At 32.6% G+C, this 18,016-nt stretch overlaps 1 protein-coding gene across 4 annotated transcripts in view; it reads right to left on the reverse strand.

Annotated features, from left to right (window-relative positions):
• Nucleotides 1-6: 6 nt before the first annotated feature.
• LOC106681644 (F-box/WD repeat-containing protein 9) overlaps nt 7-18,016 on the reverse strand; it is a 42,890-nt gene continuing 24,880 nt past the window's right edge. Inside the window, exons 7-13 of one of the 4 annotated variants that reach the window (XR_010843979.1) lie at nt 14,667-14,771; nt 11,795-11,920; nt 8,073-8,231; nt 7,924-7,995; nt 7,328-7,379; nt 723-788; nt 7-202 (exon numbers count right to left, since the gene is read on the reverse strand). Coding sequence is in view for 2 of the 4 variants with exons in the window: in XM_067049563.1 (XP_066905664.1) it covers nt 7,356-7,379; nt 7,924-7,995; nt 8,073-8,231; nt 11,795-11,920; nt 14,667-14,771 (486 nt within the window). In the remaining 2 variants the exon portion in view is untranslated. Of the gene's footprint in view, nt 203-722; nt 789-4,517; nt 4,656-7,327; nt 7,380-7,923; nt 7,996-8,072; nt 8,232-11,794; nt 11,921-14,666; nt 14,772-18,016 lie in introns of all 4 variants that reach the window. The other 3 variants (XR_010843978.1, XM_067049563.1, XM_014422077.3) reach the window with 3 other exon arrangements.

Genomic DNA, 18,016 nt, shown 5'->3' on the forward strand with positions numbered 1-18,016 from the left:
TAATTATAATGATAAATTTACTTCAGCTGTATAATAATAAGAATGAAAATAGTTATAATTATGATCATTAGTTAAAAGGTATTAACAAAAGCTAAAAGATGTTCACAGATGCTGTCCTAAAAAGTATCGTCTCCCGAGTATCAAAAATACAGGAACTTTCTCCAGATCCTATAAGATTACAGTTGTTCACTTCGAGTATTCACTACAAAAGGAAACATGCTGTTAATAACAAGTTAACCAATATATACAAAATAAAAAATATTTCTTAACTTTGAATAAAATCTCTCTATTTCTGTACTGAAATCTTCATATTTAAATGAAAATATTAATAAATCAACCTTTATATAGTACAAATATTTTTTGTTAAATTATATATAAAAAAAAAGAAATGATCATAATAAAATGAAATCACTCATTTCAATTTAAAACAAAAGACAGATTAAGGTGAAGGAGATGATTAAGGCAGCAAGTTTTAACTTATCTATAAAAAAAAAAATTATAATAAAATATATAAATGTTTAATTTTTTTCTGATAAGCTAATTTACAAAATTTTTAACTGTTTTTAAAATAGGGACAATAATACTTATGAAAATATGAGCGAGTGTATGGAGATAGGATAGATTTTTATATTTTCAGATGATCCTTTATCAATAAAAGAACATGAAAGCAGTGAACTTGTGTGATGTTAAAAGGAAGTTTTTAGAGTGAAAAAATCACATACCAAATCTAATACCTGCCACATGGGGGTTGGCTCCCCCCTAAGTCCAAGATTTGCATCTTGGCACCCCTAGACCATACAAAAGAAGGTGAATTTCGATCTATTATGGTAGTATTATAATCATTAAGTATATTACATACTAAAAGAAAAAAATAGTTCTTGTTTGTGTCAATTTTCATGAAAAATTTCAGTTTCCATTGCTCCTGGGAAACAACCATCAGTATTTATGAAATTCTTAATTCAACATTTATATTAATTCATATCTATAACTCTTAATAAAGCCATACAACTATGATATAAATAAGAATTGTTTAAAAATAAAAGCTATGATTTGATTATTACCATTAATTTTTTTTTATATATCATACATGACAGAGGTCCTTAAACCCAGTCTGAAAACTATTGCCAGAACTGTGGAACAACAACTCTAACAATATCCAAACTATTCCTCTGCCTCTATTTGATAGAAAACATACAAAAAGTCAGATACTTGGAACCTGGTGTCTTCACCCCAATGCGCCACATATGAGGACACTTGGCCTTAGAGACGACAAAAATTCATCTTGGACACAGGGAGACCCCGTTTGTGGCTTACTTGTTCCATATTTTCAACATCTACATTTTTAACTTCTAGCAGAAAACCTACACCCCTGAAATTTCTTTCTAAATGACAAAAAATTCTCTCTCAATGTCTACCAGGGCTTATTAATGTTTTTACCTACACACACACACACACAAAACCAGGCTGTTGCTACGGTTCAAGGTTGGCTGTCTTCAGTAGGCCTACAACTTACAGATCACAAGACCGAGGTTCTCCTAGTAACTAGCAGGAAGCAGACTGAGTCCATCACTGTCACGGTTGGTAGGCACAAAATCCGTTCCCAGCCCTGCTTAAAATACCTAGGAGTCATGATCGATGCACGTCTCCGCTTTAATATTCACACGGAGTATATCAGCGCCAAATCTGCTAAAGTAGCATCCTTTTTGTCACGCCTTATCCCAAATGCTGGAGGCCCCAAAGAAAGTAGCTGAAGGCTCCTTGCTACTGTTGTTCCCTCCATTATGTTATATGCAGCCCCGATTTGGAAAGAAGCGATGGCTACCAAATCATACAGGAGACAGATGGTTTCAGTTTATCGCAGAGTTGGTTTAAGAACAGTTAGCGCTTTTCGAACTGTTTCCTACGAAGCGGTGTGTGTGATGCCACCTGTGGAACTCCTTGTTGAAGAAAGAAGCAGGCACTATGGACAACGCTTATACGTTTCCAGAGAAGAAGAGCGAAAAATAACCATTGACCAGTGGCAGCAGCTTTGGGAGGCTGCAGATTCTGGGAGGTGGACTCGCTGATTAATACCCGATGTTGGCACGTGGTATGGTCACCAGCATGGTGAGGTGGATTTTTACATAACCCAAATGTTGACCGGACATGGATGCTTTAGAGCCTACCAGTACCGCTTCAAACTGGACAACACCACAAAATGCCCTGGATATCAGACAGTCAAGGAAACAGCAGAGCACGTGTTTTTCACTTGCATTTGCTTTGCAGCAGAAAGAAGTGAATTGGAGGGAGTGTGTGGAAGACACATCACACCAGAGAACGTGGTGAGCTACATGCTACTCTCAGCAGTAAAGAAATTCACCACAGTCGTCCTCAAGAGGTTGAGAGAGGAAGAGAAGGATAGAAGACGTTACTAGCATGGAATCGTGAAAACCATGCGAAGAAAGCGAGGCGGCATTCAGTCATTTCCCTCCATGAAGTAATGCCTAGCGGCGGTCCTGTGGAGAGGAATGAACAGGTGTAGGGCGGTGGTTTTAGTGGGTAAAAATCCCACACACAGATAGGCACAGGCCTATCCGTGTCTTTTGAAGATTTCCACCGACCCTCGTAAAAAAAACACATACACACCTCTTAGGCTACAAGAGTTCAAGGAGGGAGTTAATGGCCTCTCACGAGCTCAATACGGATTTCGTAAAGAGCGATCCACGATAAATGGTGTTGGATTGGCAGTCAAGATGACCTGTACAGCAATTGCAGGAGCAAGGTGGAGGAGAGAGGCCAAGTGTTATGCAGCAATCGTGACTATAGATGTTAAGAATGCTTTTAAAACTGTAAGATGGACCTGTATAATAGATGCCCTACAGACTATGGAAGTGCTAGCATATCTTATGAGAGTTCTCACAGACTACTTCAAAGATAGAGTTCTGTTTTATTTTTCAGACATTGGCCAAAGAAGATACGAGTGACTGGTGGTGTCCCACAGGGCTCGGTAGTAGGGCCTCTTCTGTGGAATGTCATGTACGACGCAATATTCAAATTGACAATGCTGGAGGGAGTCACAGTTGTGGGATTCGCTGATGACGTTGCAGTTGTAGTGGTGGCGAAGTACTCGGAAGAAGTTGCCCTCATCGCTAACCAAACTATTGCTACGGTCCGAGGTTGGCTGTCTTTGATAGGCCTACAACTTGCAGATCACAAGACCAATGTTCTCCTTGTAACGAGCAAGAAGCAAACTGAATCCATCACTGTCATAGTGGGAAGGCACAAAATTCATTCCCAGTCTTGCTTAAAATACCTAGGAGTCATGATTGAAGCACGTCTCCACTTTAATGTTCACACAGAATATATCAGCACTAAATCTGCTAAAGTAGCATCCTTATTATCACACCTTATGCCAAATGTTGGAGGTCCTGGGGAAGTTGCAGAAGGCATCTTGCTACAGTTGTCTTCTCAATTATGTTATATGCAGCTCCCATTTGAAAAGATGCAATGGTTACCAAATCATACATGCAATGGTTTCTGTTTATCGCAGTTTGCTTGGGGACAGTAAGTGTTTTTCGGACTGTTTCCTACAAGACAGTGTGTGTGATAGCCAGAATACTGCTGGTGGAATTCCTTGTTGAAGAAAGAAGTAGGCATAATAGACAACGCTCTCACGATTCCAGTGAAGAAGAACGCAAAATTACCATCGATCAGTGGCAACAGCGTTGGGAGGCTGCAGATTCCGGAAGGTGGACTCGCAGGTTAATACCCGATATGGGCTTGTGGTATGGCCGCCGGCATGGGGAGGTGAATTTTTACGGAACCCAACTTTTGACAGGATATGGATGCTTTAGAGCATACCAATACCGATTCAAATTGGACAACACCGCAAAATGCCCTGGATGTCAAACTGCTGAGGAAACAGCAGAGCATGTATTTTTTGCTTGCATTTGCTTTATGGCAGAAAGAAGAGAATTGGAGAGTGTGTGGAGGAAGCATCACACCAGAAAATGTGGTAAGCTATATGCTGCACTCAGACCAGCATTGGAACGCAGTGAAGATTTTCCCCAGTCGTCCTTAAGAGGTTGAGAGCAGAACAGAGATCTAGAAGACGTGACTGACATAGAAATGTGAAAACTATGTGAAGAAAATAAGATGATACTCAACCATTTCCCTCCATAAAGTAATGCCTAGCGGCGGTCCCGTGGAGAGGAATGAACAGGTGTAGGGCAGTAGTTTTAGTGGCTAAAAATCCCACACTTTTAAGATTTCCACCGACCCTCGTAAAAAAAAAAAAAAGTATACACTATCATAATGATATATCCTAATATCAAAAACAATAAATATTATGACTTCTTAATCTTTGTTCTCAGAGAAATTAAAGCTAAATAAAAAAACAATATGATAATCACATAACCTAATGACCATTGTCAGGACTATATTAATAATTTCGCAAAATTCTTGATTTGTTCTTTATTTTAAAATGAGCATGAAGTAAAATCATAGTGAGAAAAGAAATTAAAAATGTATAATATTACCATGTTTAACTTGGTACTTGTCAATATCATGGGTGACAACGAACACTGTTGGTGGCAGATGTGAGAAACACTGATAGACCATTTAGTCTGTAGGCCAGACCCCCTCATGATCCTCCCCTTCCCGCCACACTTCCCTACCTATAAAGTGCACATAACATAGTAGTGTTCTTTACAACTATTAATTAAAAATAACAAATAAATGTTCCCAGAAAGAAAAACAGTTGCCACACTAAACTAATGGCATCTAAATATGGGAGACTCATGAATTTGACTTGTTACTTTTTCAGTCTTTTTCATGTAGTCTGATGTAACGTCAAAGAATTAAAGGAAAATATGATATTCCAATGGACAGAATCTAGGTTACTGAGAAAGGATTTGTCATTGGATTCAGAAAGTATATTAATGTTAAAATTTAGATAAATTGATAATGGAGTAAGAAGAGACCAGCAGGACAAAGGAAGATTCAAAGAGATTGTAGAATCTTTTATTTTCTTTTTTCCCCCATAACTTCAATTTTAAATAATTATTATTAAATTAAAATATTCATATTTATTTATTCCTTTTAGATTATATAACTTTATATTTTATTTCCTTAATCCTGTTATTTTACTTACATATTTAATTATGTACATATATGCATTATTTCCCACTTTTTTAAAAATAATTTTCATTCTGTACATATATTTAATAACTCGATTTACATACATATTTTATTATTTTTTTCTTTCCTCCTACTTAATTTTATCATTTCTTTTCTCATACAGCCTCAACTTCTCATAATACTAAGACTATACATGTCTTTCATTCTTACATCTCATGATCAAGAGATCTCTTATGAGATTGTGACATGTCTTACATCGACCAACATATTTGCCATAACTGTCTGCTTCAATGGTAGATGAGTAAGGCTACCACGGAGGGTGGGAGCGGCAGATTTCACACTGTTTTCCAATTATATGTGCTTTTTAAATACTGCTCAATGTTTCGAATGTTCTAGGTTAAGAAAGTCAGGAGAATAGGATTTTGGTCCTAAGGCTGTCAAGAATATGTAGCTCATCACCTTCCGTGTGGTTACATTTATCCTGGCATAGGGTAGAGTAATTGGTAAGGGATACTTGGCATAGAGAATAAAATGTTTAAGCCAGGGTTCAGGTACAACTTTTCTTTGATAAAATTATAAGGAAATATTGATGGGATTCTTCATAGTGGACACAAAGCGATTGAGCATTATTGTGACAGGAGTTCAGAATATTGATGATAGTTGTGGAGGAGGGAAATGGAGTAGTAGGAAGGAAAACGAGTTGATTGAGAAATGGGATAGAACAATTTGTTATCCTTCAAATATAAAACTTAACTAATTTGAGCTTACTATTGATCAGTTTTAAACCCACACATTCAGTTAAATACTAATTTTTTTTTTAAGATGCTGGCTGTTGGTTTTTTTTATTCTTTTTTTTGGTACTTGATAAAGGGTTGTTGAGTTGTGTACTGAAATTTTAACTAACATTTATAAAATATCGATTATAATATGTGTTCTGTTTAAACGGAAGACTTGAAACAAGGGGGACCAACCTTACGATAGTAACACCAGCGCTCCATGTTTTTATAGCCTGCCAATCAAAATTTGTTGAAGTCAATGAGGTAAACAAACATAAATGTATTGTTTTGGCCACCCTTCATACCTTGTAATTACAATAGATTTAGTATTTAGCATTCATATTCTCTCTAGTTCAATCAACCTCTAGATTGTAAATAAATTCTCTTTTAGTTACCTTATGCCTAATTTTCATTACAACTAATTTCAATACAGTCAAATAACAATATCCAACCAGCCAATCAAAAGTGAAGTAATGCCTGGCCTTACGTTGAAGGAACACTTCATAACGTATGCTTAATATTTTTAAACAAGTTTTAAATTTATTTCAAAAGTACTTAGTCTTAGGCCTCATATATTTCTGTGGATTTCAATCATTAGTTTTGGTCCTATTTTTTTTCATCCCTAATTCTCCCACCCTATAAAAAGAAGTGCCCTAGTGGGTATTGGACCTTGTTTATCAGGGCCTGTTCATGAGCACTTACTGATACAGTAGCTCACTCTAAGCACTTTTACCACTGTCATTACACCATTAACTAAGTACATTGTCTAAGGAACCACTTCAAGTATTTTAAAAATTTATAGGTTTTTAATAAGAAGAATAATTGCATTTCATATTTTCTTTGAAGAATTTTGAATAAACTACATATCTGAAATTGAACTCCTACACTTGAATTCTCAACTTACGTTTTAACAATTTTATCACTTGTGTTTATTTTATTTTTTTTAAATTTGTTTTCTTTCAAAGATAAAAAAAGCAGGAAAAATATGACAAATACCACTAACAACAACTTTAGAGACAACTAATAAGATCTTGAAAAAGAAAAGAAATTAATCCACAAAATTACTGCACAAGTAACCAACCAACCAAATAAACATAGAATTGATAGGAAACATTACAATGCACTATTTCTCATAACTGCCACTGAGAGTTATGAGGTTTCCCATCATCTATACAAGTACCATTTCCTTATGGTAGTCTTCAATAAAAGACACTTTTTCAAAAATGGAATATGAAGGGAATTGAAAAATTATAAGTCCCTGACAATGGAAATTTTCTAATTAAAATAAATAATCATAAATTTAAAAAAATACTAAATAAATATTATATAATTTTTAGTAACTTTTATTATAACAATAATATAAATTAAATGTTTAAAAAATATATACAATATTATACTGACTATCAAATATGACAATATTAATTTGTTAATACCTATACTTTTGGGCGGTCTGGCGGTTAATCACACATTATATAAATCAGGAACCTAAAAAAAATATATTTAAAAAAATTAATTTCAGCTATCAAAATAGATGTTTATATTTTAATGTTATAATTTCACGCAACCATGGTAAAAGGTAGGAAAAGTGTAATCCAAAGCCATTATATTATATTTCTCATTTGTTGCAACCTCATAACCAGAAAATCATGATTTTGAGTAAAGACCAGAGACAATTGGAATGGTGTGAGCATAGAGTGTCATTTCTTACATATTATAGACCTTGAAACACAGAAATGACACAAGGCCAATTGCATCTTTTTTTTTACTCATAGTTTATAGTCTGATGAAACAGAATTTAAAACTTCTAATGCATCACCTGAAAAATTGTAAGTTATGATATTGTTGCAGTAAACGTGAAATATGCTCTCTTTCATTAGTTACTACAAATTCACACTAGATGTGGCTCATGTTTCAGATATCTGTTTATGAGGCTATTTTGACTTTAGTTGTAAAAACCTATGATAAATAAACTATATAATTAAAATACAAAGACTATATTATCTAATATTACAAATTTAAAACATCGTACAGGAGTGTAAAACTGCACGGTCCGATGACTGCTAGCAGTAGTCACCACAAGGTAGTTCTTATGATAGTCCATCTGAAATAATAAGTTAGAAATAATAATGTTTAAAAAACTATCATCATTTTTAAGACTATTAATATTATTCAACTTACCGATGTTATTTCTGATTTATCACCATTAAATTGTTGAACAACTTGCATTGGTACACTTGGTATTATCATTTTAGCTCCAGCATCTGACGTTCCAACAATCACTCCCTCCAGAGATGGGATAATGGAATTTATTGGACGCTCATTTCCAACTTTTAAACACTAAATCAGAAAGTATTTAAGTTTATTTCAATTAAGTGAATATAGATTATCTTAGTTAAATCAAAGCAAGTGCGTTTTTGGAGTGAGAGAATTTTTAGAGTTGTAAAGGAACACTAGTCAAGTGACCTCCTTTTAAATGGCCTCCCTTAAAAAAAGTCGGGCACATGTTGATGTTTGTACATGTTTGATCTTATTTCCCTACATAACTTTGACAGTATGCAGAGCAATTGAACATACTTCATGAAAGCTGGAGCTATTTTTTTTTTTTCAATACATTGATACTATGTAGTTATATTATGGAATAAATGTTAATGGTTGAAATATTTTGAAATAAATACAATTTAAGCTCAATTTTTTGTTAGGATAAACGATGGTGTGAAAAACAGATACGAGTACAGACCATAGTCTTAATAGACCAATCATACCAAGTGGACCATAAGCTTAATAATATGTGGATCATAGACTACAGACTCAATTTAATGTTTTTCCTGATGTAAATAAGTAAAATCTGCTTTAAATAACTGAAACTAACTTCCCTTTAGTCTCTTAAAGCTCATGATAAAAATTTCAGTATTATTATTCATTTAACCTGTCTAATGTTATATCCTCCTTTTACTTCTTTGATTTTATTTCTTTATTTTCATTTTCAGAACCTCAAAAAACATATATAGAGAACCCTATTAGGTTCTCTATACCTAATATGTTAGAAATACCAAAACTTAAAATAAATCGATTCACAATTTTAAGGTTAAAGAATAAGTTCCCCTAAAAAACAGAAACTAATTTTGTTAATGACTGTTAGCTACTGCTAAATCTTACAAATAAATTAGTAGTTAGTAGCAATGGACAACTAACAGCTAATTTAGTTGTAAGATTTAGCAGTAGCAAACAATCAATAACTAAATTAGCTCCAGTTTTTTGGGGGAACTAATAGCTACTGACTATTTAGCTATTAGTTTGTCTTTGGTTAACTAAATATTAGCTAGCTAATGCCCAACTCTGGACCTTGTAGATCCTTAGCCACCTTCACCAGCTTCCTTTACCTCTTTCTATCTTGAGCGATGGCTTTCCAAAGAGGAATTAGGCAGTTTTCAGCTACATTCTTCTTGATACTGTCCACCCATCTAACTTTTGGCCTATCTCTTCCTAGGTTCCTATGGTCGAGGCTGTGGCCTGTTGGGTGGCTTCTTGCCACATCTTCTGCCCACTGTAACCTCTTTGCTTTCATATCAAGAAAAAACAATTGATTGCTGCTTCTCTGATATTATTTACTCATTCATCTTCCTTCTCCAGATTTCTAATGAGTGTTCCTTTATCTCCATGAGAACTTTGTGTTCAAATTATTCAATCTTTTCCTCAAGTGTGGCAGTAAGGGACCATGTCTTGCAACCATACATCACTATGAGTTTTATGGTAGCATTGTATATCCTTAGTTTCAGTTTTCTTGAGATTTTCTTTGATCTTAGGATATGGACTTCTGAAAAGAAACCTTTATTAGTGCACAGTATCATCTGGTCTATTTTGCTAGGCTCATCATAAATGGAGGTTACTGTGCTTCTGAGGAATTTGAAACTGTTAACTTCCTAGTATTCCTGCTTACAATCATATACTTTGTTTTCCTTGTAAGCCGATATCTTTTGTGATCTGATATCTTATTAGTGAGAGGGCTAGCACCTGAATATCTTCTGCTTTACTACCAAGGGTTCTTACATTGTCTGCATATGCTAGGTATTTATGCATCATTCCTACATGCATATTTATTGTCTATACTGTAACTACTACAACTGCCAGAACGGCTATGGCCTGGCAAGATGCAACCTACCAGCTAACACAGGAACTACTTTATCAGGCATCGTCTATATTAATATTTGTACTATTCCTTGTATATATCTTAATTTCATACATGTAACAACTATATTATTATTAACTCGGCTCCACAACTCAATGTCGAGTCATGGCCTCCACCAATCATTACGATCCTGTGCAGCCGCCATCCAGTTCCTCACTCCCATCATGGTCCTGGCATCACCACTCACACCATCACTCCATCGAAGGCGTGATCTTCCTCTGTGTCTTGCTCCATATAGTACTCCTGTCACTATTTTCCTTGGGAGATCACTCTCAGCTATCCGAGTAACATGCCCTGCCCACCTCAATCTACTGAACCTAACAAACTGGACAACGTCTAGTTCCTTATATAAAACAACTATATAAAATATTGTAATATTCATAGACATATCATTTGAATTAATAAAGATTACAATAGAATCTGTGGATTCACTGAACGCTAACATCTTACACGTAGCATCTCTTGATGGCGTTTAATAGCCCAGAGACTTGCCTAGCCAAAAATTGGAAGACCTCAGTGTGAATTCCCACTTCACAAGAATCACCTTCTTAGGAGGCAGAGGACATCAGTATACATAGTGGATCTTGTGCTAATTTTAGAAATGTATAATGGATTTTATTCTCTCAGTCTCCTCTGAATCTGTCCTCCTTCCTGTATCTTCTCTCCTAACATAAGTCCAATCCGTACATTCCCCTTCATGTCTGTGACTAGTACCCTACAGAATGAAGTTTCCTTCCTACAAGGGAGGTAGCTAGTACTCAGCCAGGATTTGCATTCATCCTTCGCAACTACAGACCCGTATCCTGTAGAGTGAAGTTTCTCTCTTTCGAAGATTTATAGCTGGCACCCATAAGACTCATCCTGTCCATTCACCTCCTAACCAGCTCCCTAACCTGTTTGAGCACGCATTGTCGAGGCCTTCTGGTAAAGAGTACCTCATATTGTTAATTGGATTCAGATCTAACACAATCCCCTCAACAAGGGCATGTACATCTTGTTCCACTTCCCATCTTTTCTCAAGTATCTGTTTCAGGCTAAATATTTGGTCCTAAGTGCACTAATCTCCCCCAAATACCATAATAATCATATAATACAATTTATATAATGTATAGAAGGTATGAATGTTCTGAATAATGTAGAACTATGTAGGAGAAGGAGGAAGTGGTAATGTCAGTGGTAAAGGTTATGGTGTATCAAAGGTTTGGAAGGTTTAAAAATAGAGATTTTTAATTGGAAAATAAACACTCAGAAGGCCAACAGTGACAAAGAAAAACTTAAAATATTACTAAAAAAAAAATCCATAGAATAAACATCAGTGAGGTTGAAAAGATAATAATTTTATCACTGTGTTTTTTCGCATTCACATATTGTAAACATGATAATCTTTCTAAAAGTGGAAAATATGTAGCCCAATAAAAGACTGATAAAAAAACAATCCCAAAAAATTTATAATTTTATGGAAAATAATTTTTTCTGTTTGTATTTTTAAAAATTAAATATATAGTTTACTATACTGCAATTTAGAATTACTAAACTTAAACAGTTTTTGAGTTATTATTTTTTACTAAACAAAAAACATGACTAGCTTCAAAAAACTAAAATTAAACAACTATCCCTCATTTTATTAATACTAATAAATACTAATGACGTGAATACTAAAATTGAACAGTATTAATAAAAAATAATATTTATAGCAAAATCGAAGAATACTTACAACTAATGGTGAGTCGTAGTCAGATTGCATGTGGTAAACACTGAAACAGCCTTTTGAATCCCCTACATATACAAGATCTCGATATACCGCCATTTTGCGTGGGAATGCGGTTTCACAACTTAATTTCTGAAACATAGAAGACAAAAGTTACTAAAATTAAGTTACATACAGTTCAAATGAGAAAAGCAAAACAGAAATATCGGGCTCAAATTATAGCACAGAAAAAATTAGTATTAAATATACTATATTTATATATTGGTTACTCACAGTTCAATAAAAAGGTTATACATACTATATTGTTGTTTAAGCTGTGGTACCTTGTAACTAAAAAAAATAATTAATGTATCATCATAGAGATATCTCGTCTCAATCATCGTCTTCAAGGATATCTACATAATTTTTCTAGCTTTGGAACTTCTTTTAAGCTGTCTCCAAAATAAATTATTAATTGATGTGAAACTTTTTGACCAACATTCTACTATTCAAGGAAAAAAAAAATAAAATAAAATAATATATATCTCCCATAGTAGATTTCATGATGCAAGGGATGAAACGGAAGTTGTTTAGAAGGGGAGGGGGGCAATGCTGGTAAATCTAGCAGGAAAATTTTTATACTTAAATAAAAGAGTAAGAGATCACAGTAGCTCAACAATCCCATTGAGTGATTACCTAATCTCATTGTTTTTATTGTTGTTAGACTAAACAAATAAAGGGTAGCCATTTTTGTTTGTCTATCCATATTACCGTCCTAGACACTTTTATATTGCTAGGATAAATTTAGTTTAAAAAATTATATTTTTAAGATAAACTTAATCTAAATAATTATATTATTTCAAAATTTTTCGAGACCAGGTAATATTTATCAATTAATTAATTTAATATCCAAAATAGTCTCAACACTATATATTTATTTATTTGTCCTATTATAAATAAATAAATATATAGTGTTGAGACTATTTTGGATATTAAATTAATTAATTGATTAATCTAAATAATCAATAGATTTTCTACAAGAGTTCGTAAAACAATTGACACAATATTTGTAAAACATTCCATCAAATGTTTACATTTCTTATTTTACCTACCATAAGCCAATCATATCAACATTTACAAATATACAAATGAAAATGTAAACTATAATTTCACGAATGAATAGTATATTAAATATAAGGATGGAAAAGAAATACAAATTTTATTGTATTTTTGTAAAATAAATATTGTTATTAATAAGATTATATATATAAATAATTGACCATATAATTTCATATTATGAGGAAGATGGTCAGGGTTGCAGTCAAAAGAGAACAAAAATAGTTAACTATTTATTTTCCAATGTTTTGCCCCACTTAGTAGAGCTTCATCAGGGCTGTTCAAGTTTATAGCTTTAGAGACTTATTCATTGTAAATAAGATTTTAATAAATCATTTCATTATCAGAAGTTTCACTTTTGTCAGCCCGATCCCAAGACTATTACATTTTTTTAAATGGTATAAAGATGTTTTTGAGTTATAGGATGAATGATTTTGGAATAATATCAACCAGTGAGTGGCTTTAGGTAACTCTGAAAAAGTCTCTTGAATAAATTTGTTATAGAGAATGTTCAGCATTATTGTTTTTAACTTAAATTCTCAGTACACATCAAACCCTTTATTCTTCTGTCAGACTTTGTTATTACTAATAGGAATTTCAATTTTTGTTTTTTTTTAATATTACATTATATTACCTATGTATATATTTTTTAATAACCTATATATTTTTAATCGAATATTTTGTACACTGATTTATTATTCGTTACATTTTTTGTTAATTGTACATTCCTATGGAAATACACAATAGGAAAACTAAGTGGAAAAACATGTCAATTGAAGTTTAAAGGGAAATTAAAAAGAGAATTTCACATGGAAAAAATCTCTCTCTCCCTCCCCCCTCTTCAGAGGTTTAAAATTGTGTTCACATAAATTGAATGCTACTTGGCAAACATTGACTAAATGTCACACACTGGAAGCAGTGCTTCAGAAAGATGTCTTTTTGGTCACATATTTAGTGATTATATTTTTTAAAACTGAAATTTAAAGTTTTTATAAATAAAAAAGGTTCAACATACCATTAAATTCATTGATCTGGGAGATGAGGCAGTTGAAAAAAAATAAAACACCTTTTAGTTTCATTTTTTTCAGTGGTACCATATGTACCAGAAGAGAAAAGTTAAGTTCATCACAATATTGCACTATCAATGATGAGGAATTCCATAAGTTTGATGGAACTTTTGTAATGCTTTAAATAAACTGAAGCATGATACTAGTAAAATTATACATTGTAAAATCCTAATCCTATTTTTAGGTTTCAAAATATAATCGTTTTTAACTCCTTTCATAGCTGCGCTGAAAAGTTCGTAGGTTAACATAGAAAACAATATTTTTTTTATTCAAAATAGTTGCCTTTGAGGACGAAATAACAATTATAGCGGTCATAAAATTTTTCAATATCATTTTTATAGTATGATTTATCTTTAGCCTCAAAATAGGCCTCAGTTTCAGTGATTACCTCTTCATTGGCACTAAATTTCATTCCAGCGAGCATTCTCTTGAGAATTCTGAGAAGGAGGATCTAATTGGAGTTTATTTTTTGATAATTGCAATTATGTCAAATCTGTACAAACAAGGCCTCATTTTACAGAATGTAATTATTATGACTGTCAATATTAAATCGTTTAACACTTCATGAATGTTAAAGGAATTTTTCATGAGAATCATTTATGCTTGTATCATGTCACTATGTCATGTACAGCAAATTTACTTGTATATATTTTTATACAGTTGTAATAACAATAAATAAATTATAAAAAAAAAATATGTATCCATTATTTTCATACCTTTGAAACTTTTATCAACATATGATGATAAGTCTTGAGATTTACCAATACATAGTATGTCCAACATAAACTGACCCAAATGCATCTCACTGCCAAACGGATGATCTAATAAAAGACATCATTTCTTGAATAAAAGATACATGACTTCTATTCATTTTTTCAACATCTTTCATTTTAAATATTAGCAACCCTGTAGTATCTTTTCTGAAAATTCAAATAGGTATTTTCTGAAACAATTTTTCCACAAATATGAAAGGGAAATTAATTGTTTGAATTTGGAATGAATAAATAGTTATTAATCTAACATTGCTAAAATTGACTTTATAACAATACTAATAATAAAGTGGGCTATCCATAGCCGAGAGGGTTAAGGCGTATATCTTAGCAATCTTGTTACTGCAGAGGCATTGGACTAAATACGGCCTGGGTAGGATCGACTTTTAATAATGGTGGTCCAATGGAATGAAAACTTAACCCCTCCACAAAGGTTAGAATAGGGAGGTTATCCCCTTCCCCTTTATGATAGAAATGACCAGGAAAGGGGTAAGAAAAAACTATTAGTTAAGTATAAGATATTTGATGAGATGGCTTATTCTCCCAGTTGTATCTTAGGTATTAGTGAAAATTGTCTCCATTTCATTGCATATGATGCAAAATTTGGCAAGAAGATTAAATCTTAAGAAGGGTCCATGAATGTTGGAACATGTCAATATTTGAAAAAGTTATAATTCCACAAATCAGTACAGAGAGAAACTGCTACAAAAAAAAAAAAAAAATGTATATTTTGAACCCCATAACTAAAATTTCATGAAAATGTTTTTATAGTTAAATTAATGAACATTTAGAATTCATACTATAAATTTTCCTTTATTAATTGCGGTGAAATCATTACAGAAACTAATTTTTATTTATTTTTCAGAAAAAAATAAAACTACACCTACAGGTTTATAATATAGTTAATAGAATGGAGATGGAAAATACATAAAAATGATATATCATGTTTAGAAAAGACTCCAGTTTATAAAGTTCCTGTAAATAATAATGATGTTGAGAATACAAGATTTTATAAGACCGTAAATCCTTCAATTTTGACATCTAAATTCTTTATGCAGAGATTTTTATAAATGTTTAATGACTATAGACAAAAGAATTAAAAGCTGGGAATTATCTGTAAACCTGTGTTTACCACACACCAGCCTGGCTTCAAAGTTGAAAAGCAATAACGGTCAGTGAAATTACAGAATTAGACCAACACTCTCCTCTGGCATTTTTTAATAAGATCATTTGTTTGGCAGTGGAATGTTTAGGCCAATTTAAGCCCAATGAATCATTGGATACCTTTCGTATACACAGGGTTAATAGTTAATTACCCATTAATTAGAAGTGAAAATTACTTTCTTCCTTGATATTGTTTTATTTATAATAAATGATTCACATCTCTGACATTTTATAGTTCTACCTCATATACAGGATCTTATTACAACATGCTGCATGCATGGCTTCAGTATGCCGAGGCCATACCAGAAAAAAAGTGGAGTGGTTACATATTTGTTGCAAGTGTCCCAGCAAATTATGTGATACCTCACCAAAGTGTCTAGCATTTCGAACTACAGGGGACAAAGCTGTATGCGGTATTCGATGTTTTTAACAGTGTGGGAGCAGAGGATATTAATGAAATACTCAGATTTGGCCCTAGCTGCTGTAAAACTATGATATATTAAATTGATTTTATATCATTACTTTGACCAACGATTAAGTAAAATGTACAATTGGGTACTGTACATCTTGAAGCACCATATTTTTGACATCCATTGAGGCATGTAGTTGAAGAAAATGAGCTTAACACCATAACTTGTGGTATCAACACCAGCCATTTCAGTCTATTTGCACTATTCAGTAACTATACATAGATGAAGGTGTGCTTGCTCCTAGCAGCAATGTGGCTTGGTAATTCTGTCTATTTGATGAATTTTTTTTTCTGGTGGAAGTGCCGTCAAAGAGACATAGAAACTTAAGATCTTAGGAACACTAGGTATGTTCAGTTAATAATTCTAAATAAGCAAGCAGCAATTTTTCTCATTTAAGTGCTGTTTAACTGAGCAACCAGCAAATAAATTCTTGCTTTTATTATTCTATGAAACCTACCCTCTATTTTTTCCAGCTAAAGACAACACATTAACAATGATTGCCACATCAAGAATTCTATTTAGAGTAGAATATAATCATTTTAATTAATTACAATCGCTTATTTATTTATTTATGTTTTCTAAGGCTCTTCTTTTTCTCTCTCATAAATATTCATAGATGAACATTAGTAGTATAGAAAAAAAGAGTGCTTCTGGTCATATAACATAAAATGAGCTCCCTAATATTGTACAACTACAATAAATAATTAAAAAACATAATTTCAGTTATAATAATATAATATTTATTTAAGGTGATATTAAATCTGCTAATTTTAAAGGCAAAAGCACTTCACCAATTATAATTAATAAAATGTTTAATGTTTTGGTTAAAACTCTTCAGGATTCTTTATGAAAATCTTCAGAAACAAATATTTATATTATATATTAAAGTACTTACTATAAGACTCAAACTTCCATGGTAGAAGAGGATATATAAAAGGTTAATCAAGACAGCTATCATCATATAGACTTGTAATGGATAATTCACAGCCTTCTAAATAACCCCTGCCTAATATTATACCTTGCCAATATTATTTATAGATAATAATTTTATATTGTAGCATTTAATATGTCTAATTTTAATTATTTATACTAAAATCCTTTTTATTCGTGTTACTCTAGAAGATTAATTTTGAGTCTGTGAGTAGGTACTTTAATGTGAAATTAAAAATACTTATTCCTGAGGATGGTATTTTAGCCAAAACATGAAACAAATTATTAATTAAAATTGGTGAAGTGGTTTTGCCTTTAAAATTAATAAATTATTTGTAAAGATTTAATTTCCCCTATCAACTAAAAAAAATAAATAATATATAAATAAATCCAAAATACAGCAAAAAAAATGTAAAAAATAGTTTTGGTATCACTATTGAAATTTTTAAAAAGTTAAGTTGGAATAGCAGTGAATATAAATTTATTCATTGATAAGATTCCTAGAAAGCAGCTTGGAAATCAATAAACACTGCAAGTGTATGTTGTCTTCTTTGGAAGCCATCTTTCACTTTCTGAGAGAATCTGATGACCTGCTCAACCGTGTTTCTCGTCTTCCTGAAACCCGCCTGTCTGTCTGTTAGAAGTTTTTTTGGCTCAAGATATTCTTGTAGACGCGCGTCTATATGGTTATAGCGCTATAACCATTCGTTCAACCAGTTTACAGAGTGTGCT

Source organism: Halyomorpha halys, unplaced genomic scaffold (assembly GCF_000696795.3).
Source record: "Halyomorpha halys isolate HHAL.00 unplaced genomic scaffold, Hhal_1.1 Scaffold354.1, whole genome shotgun sequence".
Classification (NCBI taxonomy): domain Eukaryota; kingdom Metazoa; phylum Arthropoda; class Insecta; order Hemiptera; family Pentatomidae; genus Halyomorpha; species Halyomorpha halys.